Source organism: Tachyglossus aculeatus, chromosome 1, assembly GCF_015852505.1.
Source record: "Tachyglossus aculeatus isolate mTacAcu1 chromosome 1, mTacAcu1.pri, whole genome shotgun sequence".
NCBI classification, from domain to species: Eukaryota; Metazoa; Chordata; class Mammalia; order Monotremata; family Tachyglossidae; genus Tachyglossus; species Tachyglossus aculeatus.
The window spans coordinates 141124678-141145395 of NC_052066.1; the positions used below are offsets into that span (position 1 = coordinate 141124678).

At 44.7% G+C, this 20718-nt stretch overlaps 1 protein-coding gene across 6 annotated transcripts in view; it reads right to left on the bottom strand.

The window, feature by feature from the left end:
* The window catches only part of SLC8A1 (solute carrier family 8 member A1), a 483856-nt gene that overhangs the window by 13706 nt on the left and 449432 nt on the right, over window positions 1–20718 (bottom strand). For all 6 annotated transcript variants that reach the window (XM_038758179.1, XM_038758105.1, XM_038757945.1 and 3 more), the window contains one exon: window positions 18571–18846. In XM_038758179.1, coding sequence (XP_038614107.1) covers window positions 18571–18846 — 276 coding nt within the window. The remainder of the gene's footprint in view (window positions 1–18570; window positions 18847–20718) is intronic.

A 20718-nucleotide genomic window follows, 5' to 3' on the forward strand; every position in this document is an offset into this window, starting at 1 on the left:
ATAGTAAGCATTAGACAATTACCATTATTATTATTGGTATTCTCAATCTGGTTTGAATACGATCTGAATTTGCTGCTGTAGAACTGGGGGACCAAACGCCCCTGAACTGGGAAGCAGCTGCTTTTCAAGATCTCAAAACACTTGCCAGGCCTGGGGTTCTTGTCTCCCCCATGGATCAGGTGAGCAGTTGTCAAGTTCCTTCCTGAGAATGGAACTGGGAAGGGGATGTCTCAGAACTGTCACAGTGATAATTATTATCATGATGCTACTCGGTGAGAGCTTACTATGTGCCTAGTTGGGGAAGGTGCAAGCCAATTAGACGATAGGAAGCGTGGCTTAGTGGAAAGAGCCTGGGCTTGAGAGTCAGAGGTTGTGGGTTCTAATCCCGGCTCCGCCACTTATCAGCTGTGTGAATTTGGTCAAGTCAGTGAACTTCTCTGGGCCCCAGTTACCTCATCTGCAAAATGGGGGTTAAGACTGTGAGCACCTCATGGAACAACCTGATCAACTTGTACCCTCCCCAGCACTTATAACAGTGCTTTGCACACAGTAAGCGCTTAATAAATACCATTATTATCCAACTTGTACTTTCCCCAACTTGTACTTCACAAGCGCTTAGTACAGTGCTCTGTACACAGTAAGCATTCAATAAATATGATTGAATGAATGAATGAATGAGAAAGGGCAGAATGAATATCTGAAAGGGAAGTGATTGATTCCTTAGACAAAGGGAAGGGTACAAAACATCCAGTCAATCTAGGAGAACCAACATCCAGCCCAAGGGAGATATGAATAAGGCATCATCTGGCCCTTTCCACAATTAACTCCCTCCTTGGCTCCCCGGAATCTATCTCAGTACTAGACCCCAGAGTCATTCCCCCACCTCTTCTGGGTGCAGAGCCAGGTTGGAGTTGGAATCTATCAACAGACCAATCAATTAAGTGTTTATTGAGCACTTACTGTGTACAGAGCACTGCACTAAGCACTTGGGAGCATACAATATGATAGAATTGGTAAACACAATCCCTACCCTCAAGTAATTTACAATTTGGTGGAGGAGATAGACATTAAAATAAATTACAGATGGGGAAGCAGTAGAGTATAAAACTGAGGGTGGGGTATCACAATGCTTAAGGGATACAGGCCCAAGGGTATCGTTGATGTAGATGGGAGGGCAGTTAGGGAAAACATGGGTTTAGTCAGGAAAGGCCTCTTGGAGGAGATGTGATCTTAGAAGGGCTCGAAGATTGTGGTGATCTGTCGTACATGAAGGGGGAGGGAATTCCAGATCAGAGGGAGGATGTAGGCAAGGGGTCAGCAGCCAGAGGCGTGAGATCAAGATACAGTGAGTGGGTTGGTGTTAGAAGAGTGACGTGGGCTGGGGTGTCTAAACTGTGGACCTTTTTGTGTCGAAACAAAGTGATGATAACATGCAAGGTGGGATTATTAAATTGAGAATATATGTAAAGCCCTTAAAATCAGATCACTGGGCCTCCACGCTGTTTGCTTCCTTCATCAGTCACACAAAATGATCCTTGTCAGGTGTTCTCTGCCTATCTACTTGTTTGTTTTAATTTTTTTGATTTCTTGTCTCAGTATGCCTCTGTCTGCACTGCTGTGTTTGCCACCACGCCGAATTACTCACTTACTGACTCAGGAGTATTGCTTGAGCACCTGCTGTATTTACAGCCCTCTACTAGGTGTCTGAGAGAGAACAAGAGAGAAGAAGACAGGATCTCTGCCCTTTAAGTAGCTTTTAGTCTAACAGAGGAGGCAGACAGAAAATTATACAGTGTGCTGATCATTGTTAGAGAAGCAGCGTGGCTCAGTGGAAAGAGCACGGGCTTGGGAGTCAGAGGTCATGGGTTTTAATTCCGGCTCTGCCACTTGTCAGCTGTGTGATTTTCGGCAAGTCTCTTAACTTCTCTGTGCCTCAGTTACCTCATCTGTAAAATAGGGATTAATACTGTGAGCCCCATATGGGACAATCTGATTACCTTGTATCCCCCAGCACTTAGAACAGTGCTTTGCACATAGTTCGTGCTTAACAAATGCCATCATTATTATTATTATTGTTAGTCTGTGGAAAATTTCATTTTCTCAGCCAGTGTTTTCAGTCATCAAAGAGAATGCCAGTTACTTCAGATGAGCTTATCCCTGAAATCTTTTCCCTGATAATAATTGTGATATTAGTTAAGTACTTTCTGTGTGCCACCCGACGTTCTGGAGAAAATGTAATAATAATAAAAATAATGATAATTGTGGTATTTGTTAAGCACTTACTATGTGCCAAGCTCTGTTCTAAGCGCTGGGGTAGATACAAGGTAAGCAGGTTGTCCCACATGGGGCTCACAGTCTTATTCCCCATTTTACATTTGAGATAACTGAAGCACATAGAAGTTAAGTGGCTTGCCCAAAATCACACAGCAGACAAGTAGTGGAGCCAGGATTAGATATCCTTAGAGTCTCTATGAATCGGAAATGACGGGATGGCACTAGAAAAAAATAATAATAATGTGCCAAGCACAATACTAAATGCTGGGGTACATACAGGATAATCAGACTGGATACAGTCTCTGTCCCTGCCCCACATGGGGCTCACAGTCTAAAGCGGAGGAAGAACAGATATTTACCTGATTATCTTGTATCTACCCCAGCGCTTAGAACAGTGCCTAATGCATAGTAAGCACTTAACAAAAACCACAAATAAAAGCCCCAGGAGAAATCCTGGTAAATAACAGCCAATGTGGACAGCACAGACTATGGAAGTCATCAAGACAACCATCTGCTGGATCATGGAACTGTGGCATAGCAAGAAGCAGTGCTCTGCACACAGTAAGCACTCAATAAATATGATGTTGCCTGAAAAAAAACCTTCTTTATTCCTTTGTAAAAGGATGCTCTCCCACCTGTGGACTTGCTCCTTGCAATACATGTCCCACTGGGAACTTGACTAGCAGGGATGAGAGCAAATGGAACTGGGCAAATTCATTTTGCTGTAATCAATTCCTTCATGCAGATTCTGGGCCCTGAAGGTTCAGGACTACGACTCATCAGTGGATCCCAGCCTCATCATCATCACTTCGCTGATACTGTTCTTTCCTGACTTTCCTCCTATCTCTCTGACTATTCCTTCTTTTTTTTGTGGTATTTGTTAAGCACTTACTATGTTCCAGGAACTGTACTATGCCCTTTGTCACTTCTTTGCCCAGTAACTTGGGAACTAGATTTTCAGACACCCGACCTGTTGCGGTACCTCAGGGAGCCTGGTCAAGATTTGCGCTGCTACATATTTTTCCTCAAGGCAATGTTTCCAGAAGCAATAACCTCACAATAACGTAGCCTTTCTGAAGTCAGACTCAAAGCCCTGGGGGTTCTTGAAGGCAAGAGTAAACAAACACATCACTTCCTTAATGTAAATAATCATTCAAAAAATGAACTATTTCTCTTTGTCCCTCAGGACATGTAATTTGTATTTGCTAAGGGACTTTGCAGGCCTTGGGCCTCATCATTCATCAGGATAACAATATTAGCAGTGTTCGTACCTCACAAATCATAGCCTTAGAGAGGCTGGGAGGCTCAGAACCAGAGCTTTGCTGACATTTGACTGGAGCGAGAGAAGCTGCTGAAAACCATTTTTTAAAAATGGTATTTTTTAAAGCACTTACTATGTGCAGATAATAATAATAATTATAACATTTATTAAAGCGCTTACTATGTGCAAAGCACTGTTCTAAGTGCTGGGGAGGTTATAAGGTGATCAGTTTGTCCCACAGGGGGCTCACAGTCTTAATCCCCATTTTACAGATGAGGGAACTGAGGCACAGAGAAGTGAAGTGACTTGCCCAAAGTCACACAGCTGAAAAGTGGTAGAGCAGGATTTGAACCCATGACCACTGACTCCAAAGCCCATGATCAGGTGCTGTACCAAGTGCCAGGGTAGATACAGTTGGTCAGTCAATTGTATTTATTGAGTGCTTACTATGGGCAGAGCACTGTAATAAGCACTTGGGAGAGTACAACGTAACAATAAGCAGACACATTCCATGCCCACAACAAGTTTACAGTTTAGAGATCAATCAATCAATCAATCAATCGTATTTATTGAGCGCTTACTATGTGCAGAGCACTGTACTAAGCGCTTGGGAAGTACAAATTGGCATCACATAGAGACAGTCCCTACCCAACAGTGGGCTCACAGTCTAAAAGGGGGAGACAGAGAACAGAACCAAACATACCAACAAAATAAAATAAGTAGGATAGAAATGTACAAGTAAAATAAATAAATAAATAAATAAATAGAGTAATAAATATGTACAACCATATATACATATATACAGGTGGTGTGGGGAAGGGAAGGAGGTAAGACGGGGGGATGGAGAGGGGGACGAGGGGAGAGGAAAGAAGGGGCTCAGTCTGGGAAGGCCTCCTGGAGGAGGTGAGCTCTCAGCAGGGCCTTGAAGGGAGGAAGAGAGCTAGCTTGGCGGATGGGCAGAGGGAGGGCATTCCAGGCCCGGGGGATGACGTGGGCCGGGGGTCGATGGCGGGACAGGCGAGAGCGAGGTACAGTGAGGAGATTAGTGGTGGAGGAGCGGAGGGTGCGGGCTGGGCAGTAGAAGGAGAGAAGGGAGGTGAGGTAGGAGGGGGCGAGGTGATGGACAGCCTTGAAGCCCAGGGTGAGGAGTTTCTGCTTGATGCGCAGATTGATCGGTAGCCATTGGAGGTTTTTGAGGAGGGGAGTAATATGTCCAGAGCGTTTCTGGACAAAGATAATCCGGGCAGCAGCATGAAGTATGGATTGAAGTGGAGAGAGACACGAGGATGGGAGATCAGAGAGAAGGCTAGTGCAGTAGTCCAGACGGGATAGGATGAGAGCTTGAATGAGCAGGGTAGCAGTTGGGATGGAGAGGAAAGGGCGGATCTTGGCAAGGAAAGGGCGGATCTTGGCAAGAGATGAACTTATACTAGCAACTCTGAGGGGTTTCCCAGGAAAAGGCCCTGGAGTTGGCAGGATAACTCACTGCTGTTACTCTCCCAAAGAGAAACACACCTATGTACCTCCCATGATCGCTGGAGAGAATCCCATCCTCCACCCGAAACATCGACCCAATTTAAAACCCATTTGGTTTTCTTTCCTAAACCGCTGAGACATGTTAATTTATCCAATTCAATATTTATGGGCTCTAAGGAGACTCAAGATATACAACATTTCCTCTTCAATGTCCCTGGGGCTGCCCATCTGGAAAGCGCTCAGAGGATTTAGGAAACAGTCATAAATAGTAGGGGAAAGACCAAGATGCTTTCCATTCCCACTGGGAACCCTGGAATCCCAGGCTGAGATGAAGTTGAAAGAAAAAGACATCTTTCATGTCCAGGATTATACTCTGTCCCAAACCTCCTGGAATATAGAGCTATGTAAATAGTCCAAGTTAATGACCAACATTGGGTTTCTGTATAAAATCGATTGCCCATTCAATTATTTTTTTCTGGTAATCTGTAAATCTATTTATGTTTATCTCTCCTGTTAAAGTGTAAGTTTCTTTGTGGAAAGGGGACATGTCTTAAGCTTCTAATGTACTTTCTCAAAAGTACAGTTCATTGCAGTGCACTTAATGAGTGCTCAATACATGCCATTATTACTATTACTGTTAGGTGAGCCTCTAGTTCTACAATCATCATCATCAATGGTATTTTTTGAGAACTTAACTGTGTGTAGAGCACTGTGTTTTTTCACCCTTTCCTCAGCCCCCCAGGACTTATGACTATAACCATCCACCAATGCGGGCAGGGAATGCATCTACCAACTCTGTTATATTGTACTCTCCAAAGTGCTTACTTCAGTGCTCAGCACACAGCACTCAATAAATATGATTGATAGATTGATTGATTAAGAGAGTACAATAAGCAATAGGCCTTGCATCCTCCCTGGGGGTGATACTAGTGATGTTAATGGTGTTTGCATTTGATTCATGTTGTTTCTGGTGAAGTAAGGTAGTTTAAGACACCATGAAAGGCACTGTATTTTCTGGAATATTAAAGGAAGGAACTGTATGGGGTTTGGATTGGTGGGTTTCCAAAGTCATGTGAAAAATGGTCAGTGCAGAATTTCAGAGTTTGAATCTGTAGGAATCAGGAAGTAGTCTGATAAGCTACAATAATAATAATAATAATAATAATAATGACATTTATTAAGCACTTACTATGTGCAAAGCACTGTTCTAAGCACTGGGGAGGTTACAAAGTGATCAGGTTGTACCACGGGGGGCTCACAGTCTTAATCCCCACTTTACAGATGAGGTAACTGAGGCACAGAGAAGTTAAGGGACTTGCCCAAAGTCACACAGCTGACAAGTGGTGGAGCAGGGATTTGAACCCATGACTTCTGACTCTTTCCACTGAGCCACGCTGCTTCTCTAATGAACTCTAATGAACTCTTGCAGTCTTTTGCCTTTAAGATATTGAAAAATGGACAGTTTGAAGAAGTGGTGTGGCCTAGTGTGAAGAGCATGGGCCTCTGAGTCAAAAAACCTGTGTTCTGCCACTTTCCTGATGTGTGACCTTGGGCTAGTCAGTTCACTTCTCTGTGCATCAGTTTCCTCATTGATAAAATGCAGATTAAAGACCTATTCTCCCTCCACTTAGATTGGGAGTCCCATGTGGTAAAGGGACTATGTTCCATGTGATTATCTTGTAGCTTACCTTTCCAGGGCTTAGTACAGTGCTCTGAAATTAGAAAATCCCAAACTCGCAAGGAAATCAGACAATTTTCAATAGCTTGAAGTTGTTTCATGAACAAGAGAAATAATTTAAAATCTCTTTCAAATCATAAAACACAAAGTCCCTGAATTAAAGTCATGCTCACTTCAGCATTTAGTGAAAAGGTAGGAAGCTGTAGAAGAGTTTGAGGCCTGAAGGATAAAGGAAAACAATAATAGTAGCTAAGACATAACCCACGATCACCAGTCTCTAAGAATTGGCTCCTCCCTCTGAAAATATAACTGCTGACTTTCATTTAATTTTCAATTTGTCAAATCAAAGAGATGAGAACAAAATCAAAATGCTAATTATGAGCTCAGTTTGCAACTGGAATATCAAGGTTATATATTTCTGAAACAGACAAAGGGAATGAAAATGAATGCCTACTCGATTTCTCCTGGTCTTCTTTCTCCATTGATGTATTGATCGATTGATTGATTGAAGGTGCCCAAAACCTTCAGTTCCTTGCCCAAAGACTGTGCCTTTTTCTCAACATCACACTAAACATGCATCACTAAGGCAGCGCAAGCAGGCAGAAATCCTTGCTATGATTCTAGGTTTCACCTGACTCCTGTTATTACACTCCAACCACTCAGTGGTAAAGCAATATTTTGAAAAACAACATCCAAGCCCCCCAGATGGCAAAGCATCCAGCAGGGCTCTCTGTCTCACTAGCCCAGCAGTATTCCTTGCAGAAGGAACAGTGTGGCCCAGTGAAAAGAGCATGGGCTTAGTAGCCAGAGGCTCTGGGTTCTAATTCTGCCTCCTCCACTTGTCTGCTGTGTGACTGTGGTCAGGTCCCTTCATTTTTCTGGATTTCAGTTCCCCCATCTGCAAAATAGGGATTCAGTGCATGTCTTCCCTCCTACTTAGACGGTGAGCCCCACGTGGAACCTGATTATCTTATAATAATAATGATAGTAATAATAATAATTATGGCATTTGTTAAGTGCTTACTATGTGCCAAGCACTGTTCTAAGTGCTGGGGTAGATACAACGTAATTAGGTTGCCCCATGTGGGGCTCACGGTCTCAATCCCCATTTTACAGATGAGGTCACTGAGGCATAGATAAGTGACTTGCCCAAGATCATACAGCAGACACGTGGCGGAGTCAAGACTAGAACCTGCTGGTCTCACCTCCACAACATTCCCAAGATCCACACTTTTCTCTCCATCCAAACCGCTACCTTGCTGGTTCAAGCTTTCATCCTATCCCGACTGGATTACTGCATCAGCTTCCTCTCTGATCTTCCATCCTCCTGTCTCTCCCCACTTCAGTCTATACTTCATGCTGCTGCCCGGATCATCTTTGTGCAGAAACACTCTGGGCATGTTACTCCCCTTCTCAAAAATCTCCAGTGGCTGCCAATCAACCTACGCATCAAGCAAAAACTCCTCACTCTTGGCTTCAAGGCTGTCCATCGCCTTGTCCCCTCCTACCTCACCTTCCTTCTCTCCTTCTCCAGCCCAGCCCACACCCTCTGCTCCTCTGCCGCTAACCTCCTCACCGTACCTCGTTCTCGCCTGTCCTGCCGTCGACCCCCGGCCCACGTCCTCCCCTTGGTCTGGAATGCCCTCCCTCCACACATCTGCCAAGCTAGCTCTCTTCCTCTCTTCAAAGCCCTACTGAGAGCTCACCTCCTCCAGGAGGCCTTCCCAGACTGAGCCCCCTTTTTCCTCTTCTCGTCCCCATTCCCCCCGCCCTTCCTCCTTCCCCTCCCCACAGCACCTGTATATATGTTTGTACAGATTTATTACTCTATTTATTTTACTTGTACATATTTACTATTCTATTTATTTTGTTAATGATGTGCATCTAGCTTTATTTCTATTTATTCTGATGACTTGACACCTGTCCACATGTTTTGTTTTGTTGTCTGTCTCCTCCTTCTAGACTGTAAGCCCATTGTTGGGTAGGGACCGTCTCTATCTGTTGCCAACTTGTACTTCCCAAGCGCTTAGTACAGTGCTCTGTACACAGTAAGTGCTCAATACGATTGAATGAATGAATGAACCCATGTCCTTTGACTCCCAAGCCCCTGCTCTTGCCACTAGGCCATGCTGCTTCTCTTCTATCTACCCCAGTACTTAGTACAGTGCTTGGCACACAGTAAGCACTTAACAAATACCACAATTATAAAGTACCCATGCTGACAGAAAATGGACACTTCTGAGATCCTGTGGATCACCAGTTCAGGTTGAAACTTGGGCTCAGAGAACCAGTGACACCAAAATGGGGTTTAGGGAAAAGGTTCAGACAGGAGTGTGAGAACTGCTTGAATCTCCCAACCCTAGAACTGTAAGCTCGTTATGGGCAGGGAACACATCCGCTAATTCCCCACTTCTAGACTGTGAGCCTGTTGTTGGGTAGGGATTGTCTCTGTTGCTGAATTGTACTTTCCAAGCTATTAGTACAGTACTCTGTACACAGTAAATGCTCAATAACTACAATTGAATGAATGAATTATGATGATGATGATGGCATTTGTTAAGTGCTTACTATGTGCAATGCACTGTTCTAAGCGCTGGGGAGGATACAAGGTGATCAGGTTGTCCCACGTGGGGCTCACAGTCTTAATCTCCATTTTACAGATGAGGGAACTGAGGCCCAGAGAAGTTAAGTGACTTGCCCAAAGTCACACAGCTGACAATTGGCGGAGCTGGGATTTGAACCCATGACCTCTGACTCCGAAGCCTGTGCTCTTTCCATTGAGCCACGCTGCTTCTTTTAATTCTGTTATATTGTACTCTCCCAAGCTCTTAGTGCAGGGTTCTCCACATAGTAAGTGACTCAATAAATACCATTGATCGATTGATTGATTGAGTCTATCCATACAGAGTCTCAGGATGTGGAATTACCTGATCTGGTGGTATTACTGTTGTGCTTTATGCACAAGGAGGAAACGTACTGTGTGTATGCCTCCACAATTTTTTCTTCAACATGAACCACATGGAAAAGAACTCCTTATATTCCCCCTCAAACCCTGTCCTCCCTAGTATTTCCTAACCCTTCAGACAATGCTATTAACCCTCCATCTCACAAACCCTAAAACTTGGCATTATCTGAGACTCAGCTCTCTCACACAGCCCCAAAATTCATTCTCATCAAACCCTGTCAGTGCTACCTTCACAACCAAGCTAAAAATCTGCCCTTTCTTCTCCATCCAAACCGCTACTCTGCTGATCCAAACATTTATCCTACCCACTTTGATTACTGAATCTGCCTTCCTCACTGACCTCCCTGCTTCCTGTCTCTTCCTATTCCAGTCAATACTTCACTCTGCTGCACAGATTGCTTTTCTGAAAAAAAAAACACCCCAAAAACATTCAGTTCACATCTCCCCACTCATCAACAACCTCCAGCAGTTGCCCATCCACTTTTGCATCAGACAGAAACTCCTTACCATTGACTTCAAAGCACTGTCAGCTCACCCCATCCTATCTCACCTCACTGATCTCCAACTATAGCCCAGCCCGCTAGTGTCAGCTCAGCTAGGGTCAGCTTTCTCACTGTGCTCCGATCACATCTATCTCAGCACCAACCCCTTTCCCACATCCTCCCTTTGACCTGTAACTCCTTCCCCCTCCAAATATTCCAGACCACCACTCTCACCACTTTCAAAACCTTATTAAGCTCACATTTTCTCCAAGAGGCCTTCCCTCTCCCTTACATATCATCTATACACTTGAATATGTACCCTTGGGGCACATGGTATTCAACCCATCCTCAATCCCATGGCACTTTTGCATATATCCATGATTTATTAGTTTTAAACTAATGTCTGTCTTCCCCTCTAGTCTGTCACCTCTTTGTGAGCAGTATCTGCCAACTCTGTTGTACTCTCCCAAGCATCTAGTACAGTGCTCTGCACACAGTAAGTGATCAATAAGTACCATCGATTGATGGAGATGCTACCGGATTTCAAAGAGGCCAGCACGGTCACCATCAAAACGGCCCCCAACGTAACACTTTAAAACAAGCGAAACAAAAGGCAGTTTTCCAACTGTATAAAGCCTGGAATGTCCACACATATTTCCACATGCAATTCTTGTCACTGTATCTTAGGCAGGATGTAGACAGGATTCATCTTCAGGAGCCTGGTAGTCAGATATATACTGCTTGATTACCTGATCGCTGTCATCATTTAGGATTACATCCTTCGTTTAGAGACTGCTCAGCTGAGCATGTCAATCAATCAATCAATTGTATTTATTGAGCGCATACAAGGTTGTAACTGTTTTTCATCATGCACTTCTCTCTCACGCACTGTCTGTTCCCATCCAAGCTCATTGTGGGCAGAGAAAGTGTCTACCAATTCTGTTATATTTTACTCTCCCTGGCACACTTAGCACAGCATTCTGCACATAGTAGCTACTCAATGAATACTATTGATTGATTGATTGACTGAGCCAGGGTCCTCTTCCACACAACTCCTCCTCAAAAACAGACTTCCCTGACACACACCTATGCACTCACCAAGGAATAAGTTCCTAGGCTAGAATGAGGTTTAACCTGCCTGATTCTTTCTCCATTTCCTCCACAAATGAAAAACGTGAGACACACCAGTCAGCCCAGATAGGTGCTCTTGGTCACCACAGACATGGCTGGAACTCACTCTTTGATGCATGACAGCATCCCTCCCCCACCTACGCCTGCCCAGTGGCCACTCCATTTCCACCACCACAGAGTCACCCTTGGGCAATACAGAATGGTGGCAAGGTTACCCACTTCAGCAGCCAGCACCTCCCTCATTAATTATGTGACCTCAGACAAATCACTTCACTTTTCTGTGCCTCAGTTACCTCATCTGTAAAAGCGGAATAAGGCTGTGAGCCCCATGTGGGAAAGGGACTGTGGCAAACCTGATTAACTTGTATTTAGTCCAGGCTTGGCACATCATAAGCGCTTCACAAGTACCATTATCATTATTATTATTACAATTATTATTAATTAAATTAGAAGTAAGAAGCAGAGGGGCTTAGTTGAAAGAGCACTCACTGAGGCCCTGGGTTCCTAATCCCGGCTCCGTCACTTGTCTGCTATGTAACAGTGAGCAAGTCACTTAACTTCCCTGTGCCTCAGTTACCTCACCTGTAAAATGGGGATTAAGCTGTGGGACCTGTATGGGACATGTAAGGAGTCCAAACTCATTATCTAATATCTATTATCTAATATTATCTAATATCTATTATCTAATATTTACAGCAGCACTTAAAACAGAGTCTGCCACATAGTAAGCCAAATACCATTTTAAAAAGAAAATATCATTTTTAAAAGAAAGTGTTGCTATGTCATATCGGGACCCATCAGGTGCTGAGAAAGAGGCAAAAACCCACCCATAAGAAGCTTAAACAGAAACTTCAGAGTCTATAGGTTTTCTGAGTAAGAGGACTTTCCTTCACATCCTCCAATTTCAAACTAATCCAGCTTGGCAATAATAATAATAATGGCATTTATTAAACACTTACTGTGTACAAAGCACTGTTCTAAGCACTGAGGAGGTACAAGGTGATCAGTTGCCCCATGTGGGGCTCACAGTCTTAATCCCCATTTTACAGATGAGGGAACTGAGGCCCAGAGAAGTGAAGTGACTTGCCCAAAGTCACACAGCTGACAACTGGTGGAGCCGGAATTTGCACCCATGACCTCTGACTCCAAAGCCCATACTCTTTCCACTGAGCCACACTGATTCTCTAACACTTCTCTAATACTCACTCATTCATTCAGTGGCATTTATTGAGTGCTTATTATGTGCAGAGCACTCTACTAAATGCTTGGGAAATGTAATCCAAAAGAATTAGAAATAGTAGTAGTGCTAATAGTAGCAGCAGTGAAGCAGTAGTAGCAAGAAGCTGTAACCTAGGGGAAAGAGCAGGGGCCCAAAGTCAGAAGGACCTGGGTTCTAATCCCAGCTCTGCCACTTGTCTGCTATATGACTTTGGGCAAGTCACTTCACTTCCCTTGTCCTCAGTTACCTCATCTGTAAAATGAGGATTTAGACCAAGAGCCCCATGGAGAACAGGGATTCAACCCAATTATTTTGTATCTACACCAGCACTTAGTACAGTGCATGGCACACAGCAAGCAATTAATAATAATAATAATAATAATAGTAATAATGGCATTGGTTAAGCGCTTACTATGTGCCAAGCACTATTCTAAGCACTGGGGGGATACAAGACAATCAGGTTGTCCCACATGGGGCTAACAGTCTTAATCCCCATTTTACAGATAAGGTAATTGAGGCACAGAGAAGTTCAGTGACATGCCCAAAGTCACACAGTAGATAAGTGGTGGAGCCGGGATTAGAACCCATGACCTCTGACTCCTAAACCCGTACTCTTTCCACTGAGCCACGCTGCTTCCCACAACAAATACTTAATAACATAACAACTACCACAATTATGATAACTATCATTTTTATCAATGGTATTTATTAAGCCCTTTTTATGGGATTTGTTAAGCACCTACTATATGCCAGACACTGTTTGGAGTACTGAGGTAGATACAAGCTAATCAAGTTGGGCACAGTCCATAACCCACATGGGACTCTTTTAGACTGTGAGCCCACTGTTGGGTAGGGACTGTCTCTATATGTTGTCAACTTGTACTTCCCAAGCGCTTAGTACAGTGCTCTGCACACAGTAAGCGCTCAATAAATACGACTGATTGATGGATTGACTCACAGTCTTAATCCCCATTTTACAGATGAGGCAACTGAGGAACAGAGAAGTGATGTGATTTGCCCAAGATCTCAGAGTGGACAAGTGTGCTCTTGCAAAGGTAGCAGCACTCAAGGTTCTGGCTCAGATGTTACTCATAGGCTCCCCGTAACCCACAACCCTCAGTCATTCTGCATCTGATTGTTTTCTACAAGTGAGTGAGCTCTTCTGCCTCCCACCCACTAATTGTGGGAGTACTTCAAGGCTCAATTCTGGGTCCCCTTCTATTCTCCAACCAAACCCACTCCCTCAGAAAACTCATTCACTCCCACAGCTCCAACCTAATGAGAGTGATTCCCAAATCGACATCTCCAGCCCTGATCTCCTCTCTCTGCAGTCTCGTATTTCCTCCTGCCTCTGTGACATCTCTACTTGGACACCTCAAACTCATGGCTCAGTGGAAAGAACCCAGGCTTTGGACTTAGAGGTCATGGGTTCAAATCCCGGCTCCGCCAAATGTCAGCTGTGTGTCTTTGGGCAAATCACTTAACTTCTCTGTGCCTCAGTTCCCTCATCTGTAAAATGGGGATTAAGATTGTGAGCCCCCAGGGGGACAAACTATCACCTTGTAACCTCCCCAGCACTTAGAACAGTGCTTTGCACATAGTAAGTGCTTAATAAATGCCATCATCATCATCATCATTATTATTATTATTATGTCCAAAGCAGAACTCCTCATCTTCCCACCCAAATTCTGTCTTCCCCCTGTCTTTCCCATCAGGTAGACAGCCCCACCATCCTCCCTGTCTCACAAGCCCATAAACTTGGCATTACCTTGGACTCCTCTCTCTCATTAAACCCACACATTCAATCTGTCACCAAATCCTGTTGGTTCAACCTTCACAAAATTGCTAAAATCCACCCTATCCTCTCCATCCAGAAATGCTCTCAAATTAATCCAAAGCACTTATCTTATCCCGCCTTGATTATTGTATCACCCTCCTTGGTGGCTTCCCCACCTCCTGCCTCTCCCCACACCAGTTCATACTTTGCTCTGCTGCCCTGATCATTTTGCTACAAAACCATTCATTCTGTGTTTCTCCACTCCTCAAGAGCCTCCACTGGTTGCCCATCCACCACCGTGTCGATCAAAAATGCCTGATCATTGGCTTTAAAGCACTCAATCAGCTTGCCCCATTCTACCTCACATCATTGCCCACACATTCTGTGCTTACTCACCGTGCCCTGATCTCATCTATCTTACAACTGATGTCTTCCTCCTAGTCTGGAACTCCCTCTCCCTCCAAATTCATTCATTCATTCAATCACATTTATTGAGTGCTTACTGTGTGCAGAGCACTGTACTAAGTGCTTGGGAAGCACAAGTTGGCAACATATAGAGACGGTCCCTACCCAACAACGGGCTCACAGTCTAGAAGGGGGAGACAGACACCAAAACAAAATATGTGGACAGGTGTCAAGTCGTCAGAACAAATAGAATTAAAGCTAAATGTACATAATTAACAAAATATTTAATTTGTAATATTTATTTACTATTTATGTTGTAATAGAATAGTAAATATATACCAGTAAAATAAATTGAGTAATAAATCTGTACAAACGTATATACAGGTGCTTTGGGGCGGGGAAGAAGGGTAGGGTGGGGGGATGGGGAGGGGGAGAGGAAAGAGGGGGCTCAGTCTGGGAAGACCTCCTGGAGGAGGTGAGCTCTCAGTAGGGCTTTGAAGGGAGAAAGAGAGCTAGCTTGGCGGATGTGCGGAAGGAGGGCATTCCAGGCCAGGGGGAGGATGTGGCTGGGGGTCGACGGAAGGACAGGCGAGAACGAGGTACAGTGAGGAGGTTAGCGGAGGAAGAGGAGTGGAGGGTGCGGGCTGGGCTGGAGAAGGAGAGAAAGGAAGTGAGGTATGAGGGGGCGAGGTGATGGACAGCCTTGAAGCCGAGAGTGAGGAGTTTTTGCTTGATGCGTAGGTTGACAGGCAGCCACATGGGAATGTGTTAGACCATATGTTAGACCAAATGTGATAGACCACCACCCTCTCCACCTCCAAAACACTATTAAGGTCTCCGCTCCTCCAAGAGGCTTTCCCTGATTCCCCAGCGTGCTCTCCCTCTGCATCATCTATGCCCTTGGATCAGTGATCCCTGGACATTTGCTCTGCAGCCCAATCCCCAACTCCATAGCACTTTTGTAGATATATTTCAATTATGTATTATAGATAAGTTAATTAATAATAATAATAATAATGGCATTTATTAAGTGCTTACTATGTGCAAAGCACTGTTCTAAGCACTGGGGAGGTTACAAGGTGATCAGGTTGTCCCATGGGGGGCTCACAGTCTTCATCCCCATTTTACAGATGAAGGAACTGAGGCACAGAGAAGTGAAGTGACGTGCCCAAAGTCACACAGCTGACAACTGGCAGAGCCGGAATTTGAACCCATGACCTCTGACTCCAAAGCCCGGGCTCTTTCCACTGAGCCACGCTGCTTCTCTATTTATATTAATGACAGTCTCCCCCTCTAGACTGTAAGCTTGTTATGGGCAAGGAAGATGCCCACTAATTCTGTTGTACTGTACTTTCCCAAGTGCTTAGTACAGTGCCCTGCACATAGTTGGTGCTCAATAAATACCATTGATGATTGACAGAAAATTACTCTTCCCCCCTTCAAAGTCTTATTGAAAGCACATCTCATATAAGAGGCCTTCCACAACTAAGCCCCCCTTTCCTCTTCTCCCTCTCCTTTCTGTCGCCCTGATTTGCTCCCTTCATTCATTCCCCTTCCCAGCCCCACAGCATTTATGCCGATTTGTACTTCCCAAGCGCTTAGTACATTGCTCTGCACACAGTAAGCGTTCAATAAATACGATTGAATGAATGAATGAATGCATATATCTGTAATGTATTCATTTATAAATTAGTTGTCTATCTCCTCTGCTAGACTCTAAGCTCATTGTGGGCAGGAAATGTGTCTGTTTATTGTTATATTGTACTCTCCCAAGTGCTTAGGACAGCGCTTTGCATATAGTAAGTGCTTAATAAATATGCTTGAAAGTAAACACTTATGAATGAGGCTTTGAGGGTGCTGCTTGTCAGCTGACACTGGTGCTACCATTTCTTTATCTCCAAGCTCCCTACTTGCTAAATGAAATCCTTGCAGTTATCTTTGGGCATTCGGAATTCACCCCATCCTCAGCCCCACAGCGCTCATTTGTAAGTTATTTATTTGTGTAACTGTCTGACTCTCTCTTTAGACTGTATGCTCCTTCTGGGCAGGAAACAGGCCTACTGACTTCTCTGTATTTTACTTTCTCATGGTGCTTAGTACAGTTTTCTGTACACAGCAAGAGCTCAATAAATACCATGGATTGATTGATTAATTGATCGTCATAACCAGGTGCTTTGGAGATTTTCTTTCCATAGACTCCTCTAGTCTCTGGACCAGAAGGCATGTGGATGCAATGTCACTTCATGGTTGATGAAAGTGCCCTTTTTTACCATCCAATTTATAAGTTGCTACGCCAAGTCGTCAAGCAAGAGTCAGAAAACCCGGGTTCAAAGCCTAGTTCAGCCACTGGGCAGAAGGGTGACAATGCAGAAACCGCTCTGAGCATGTTACTCCCTTCCTCAAAAATCTCCAGTGGTTACCAGTTAACCTATGCATCAAGCAAAAACTCCTCACTCTCGGCTTCAAGGCTGTCCATCCCCTCACCCCCTCCTACCTCACCTCCCTTCTCTCCTTCTATAGCCCAGCCCACAACCTCTGCTCCTCTGCCACTGCTAACCTCCTCACTGGGCCTCGTTCTTGCCTGTCCTGATGTCGACCCCAGCCCACATCCTCCCACTGGCCTGGAATGCCCTCCCTCCGCCCATCCGCCAAGCTCGCTCTCTTCCTCCCTTCAAAGCCCTACTGAGAGCTCACCTCCTCCAAGAGGCCTTCCCAGTCTGAGCCCCCTTTTTCCTCTCCTCCTCCACATCCCCCCACCCTACCTCCTTCCCTTCCCCACAGCACCCTGTATATATGTTTGTACAGATTTACTACTCTATTTTACTTGTACATATTTACTATTCTATTTATTTTGTTAATGATGTACATCTAGCTTTATTTCTATTTATTCTGATGACTTGACACCTGTCCATGTTTTGTTTTGTTGTCTGTCTCCCCCTTCTAGACTGTGAGCCCGTTGTTGGGTAGGGACCATCTCTATATGTTGCCAACTTGTACTTCCCAAGCACTTAGTACAGTGCTCTGCACACAGTAAGCGCTAAATAAATACAACTGAATGAATGAATGAATGGGCAGTCAGTCCACTGTGCCTAAGTTTCCTTCTCTGTAAAATGCGAATAACAATGCCTGCCTCTTCCTACCTCACAAGGATCTAGGGTGGCCTTTCATCTTGGTTTCTACCAGACTGGCTTTCAGCTGGTCTGTCCCCTGCCCAGAATTGTATGAATAAGTGCCCTATGGCGTGCCATGAGTGGCATCCTACCAGGATGATGGGAGATTATTTCACGACAAAGTGCTTGGGAAAAAGTAGAAAAATGCATTTTGCTATCTGCTATTAGGAAGTGGGAGCTTTTATTTATTTTTTCTTTTTGGGGTATTTGTTAAGCATTTACTATTTGTCAAGCACTGTTCTAAGCATTGGGGTAAATACAAGTCTATCAGATTGTTTATTCAATCATATTTATTCATTCAATCATATTTATTGAGCGCTTACTGTATGCAGAGCACTGTACTAAGCGCTTGGGAAGTACAGGTTGGCAACCAATAGAGACGGCCCCTACCCAACAACGGTCTCACAGTCTAGAAGGGGGAGACAGACAACAAAACAAAACGTATTTATTGATTGCTTACGGTGTGTAGATCACTGTACTAAGCGTAGTACTAAAAGGATCCCTGTTCCACGTGGGGCTCACAGTTTAGGTAGGAGGGATTTAGAGATTTATGGATTTAGGGATTTATGTTGCCAATTTGTACTTCCCAAGCGCTTAGTACAGTGCTCTGCACATAGTAAGCGCTCAATAAATACGATTGATGATGATGATGATGATTTAGAGGGATCTCCGAGCAGAATCGTCTTCTAGCTGAAGCGGAACAGGCTGGCTGACCCTTTCGAGGCTCCCTACCTGGCACCGAGGTCCCGAGGGCCACGAAGACCACCGCGGTCACGGAGTCCTTCAGGCCGATGGTGCAGCCGAAGTGGGAGGCCAGGTCGCCGATGAAGGCCGTCAGGAGGCCGATCATGAGGATGGACACGACGAAGCAGGCCCAGCCATTCCAGTACTCCGTGGGGGGCACGAAGGCGAACAGGACCTTCCAGAATACCGTCAGGAAGTGCATCACATAATCAAAGCAGGAGGGCAGCTTCTCCTCCCCACATTCGTCGTCATCGTCGTCTTCGCCTGGGGAAAGACAGGGAGCTTGTCAACCACTGGCATGGCCCTGGGCCCTTCAGGTGGGCACCTGTTCTCCTCGTGCCCATCCATCCCCGTCACACCCTGGTGGCACTGGGGCCACCAGCTTGGGTTGGACTGTGAGCTAAGGAGGCTGTGCTTTAGCTTCCTCATCTGTAAAATGGAAACTAAATACCTGTTCTCCTTCTTAGAGAACCTCATGTAGGAATGCCACTTTGTCGGATGATGATAATGGCATTTATTAAGCGCTTACTATGTGCAAAGCACTGTTCTAAGCGCTGGGGGGATACAAAGTGATGAGGTTGTCCCACGTGGGGCTCACAGTCTTCATCCCCATTTTCCAGATGAGGGAACTGAGGCCCAGAGAAGTGAAGTGACTTGCCCAAAGTCACACAGCTGACAAGTGGCGGAGCCGGGAGTTGAACCCATGTCCTCTGACACCAAAGCCCGTGCTCTTTCCCACTGAGCCACACTGTTTCTCTAATCTGATCTGATTATCCTGTACTACATCAGCACTATATACACAGTAAGCATTGAATAAATATTATTATAGTTATGACCTCTGAGGAAGAACATTATCCCCACCAAGGCCACAGGGACCAAATTTTTGTTTTGAATATGAGGATGCAACGGGGCAGACTTTTTAGGTGGAAGAGGAGACAGGCTTCAATGATCTAACAGTTCAGAAATCCATCATTTTGGGTCGGTCTTGACTGGAACCCCTTAAATTTTGTCAGAGTAGAAGTAGTAGCGCTGTCATCTATGGAGCAACCACTGAGTATGGAAGTGCTTAGTACAGTGCTCTGCACACAGTAAGTGCTCAATAAATACGATTGAATGAATGAATACACTGCATTGATGTTAATAATGACTATAGTACTTGTTAAACACTTACTCAAACACCATGCTAAGCACTGGGATAGATAGAACAACAGGATAGACAGAGTTCCTGGCCCACAAGGAGCTCACAGCCTAAAGAGGAGGGAGGACAGGCATTTAATTCCCAATTTACAGATGAGGTAACTGAGGTCCTGAAATGAGAAGTGATTGCTCAAGTTCACCCAGCGCAAAAGTCGGAGAGCTGGAAATAGAACCCAGATTCCCTGACTGCCAGCCAGGTACTCTTTCCACAGGCCTCACTGCTTCCCTAGGTGTTGCTAAACTGAATAGCTTCTAGTGGAATCTGGGAATCAGTGGGTCTGGGTTTTAATCCTGGCTCTGCCACTAGTCTGCTGTGTGAGTTTGGGAAATTCATTTAACTTCTCTGGGCCTCAGTTAGACAATTTGTAAAATAGGGATTAAAATCTCCTCCCGCTGATTTGGTCAGTAAGCCCCATGTGGGACGGAGACTGTGCCAACCTGAATAGCTTATATCTACCCCAGTGCTTAGTACAGTGCCTGGCAAATAGTAAGCACTTATCAATTGCAATGAAAACAAAACAAAACATAAAAACCAAAAGCTCAAGGCACACTCCCGTGCACACCCTGAGTTTACCAACAGGGGAGACAGATATAAAAATATTTGCGAATATAATGATCCAAATAAACAATTGGCTGACAAAAACGGCATCTGTCTCCCCCTTCTAGACTGTGAGCCCGCTGTTGGGTAGGGAGCGTCTCTATATTTTGCCAACTTGTACTTCTCAAGCGCTTAGTACAGTGCTCTGCACACAGTAAGCGCTCAATAAATACGATTGAATGAATAGTACACCTGCCTGATAGTGGGAGCCAGTGATTCTGGGCTTGCTTGAATCACCCTTGAATCCCAAATCCCACCTTTGATTGGGTCATTCACGAGAGCATGATGGGAGCTCCCCTGTGAGACCCCTTGTTGATAACAATTGTGGCATTTGTTAAGCG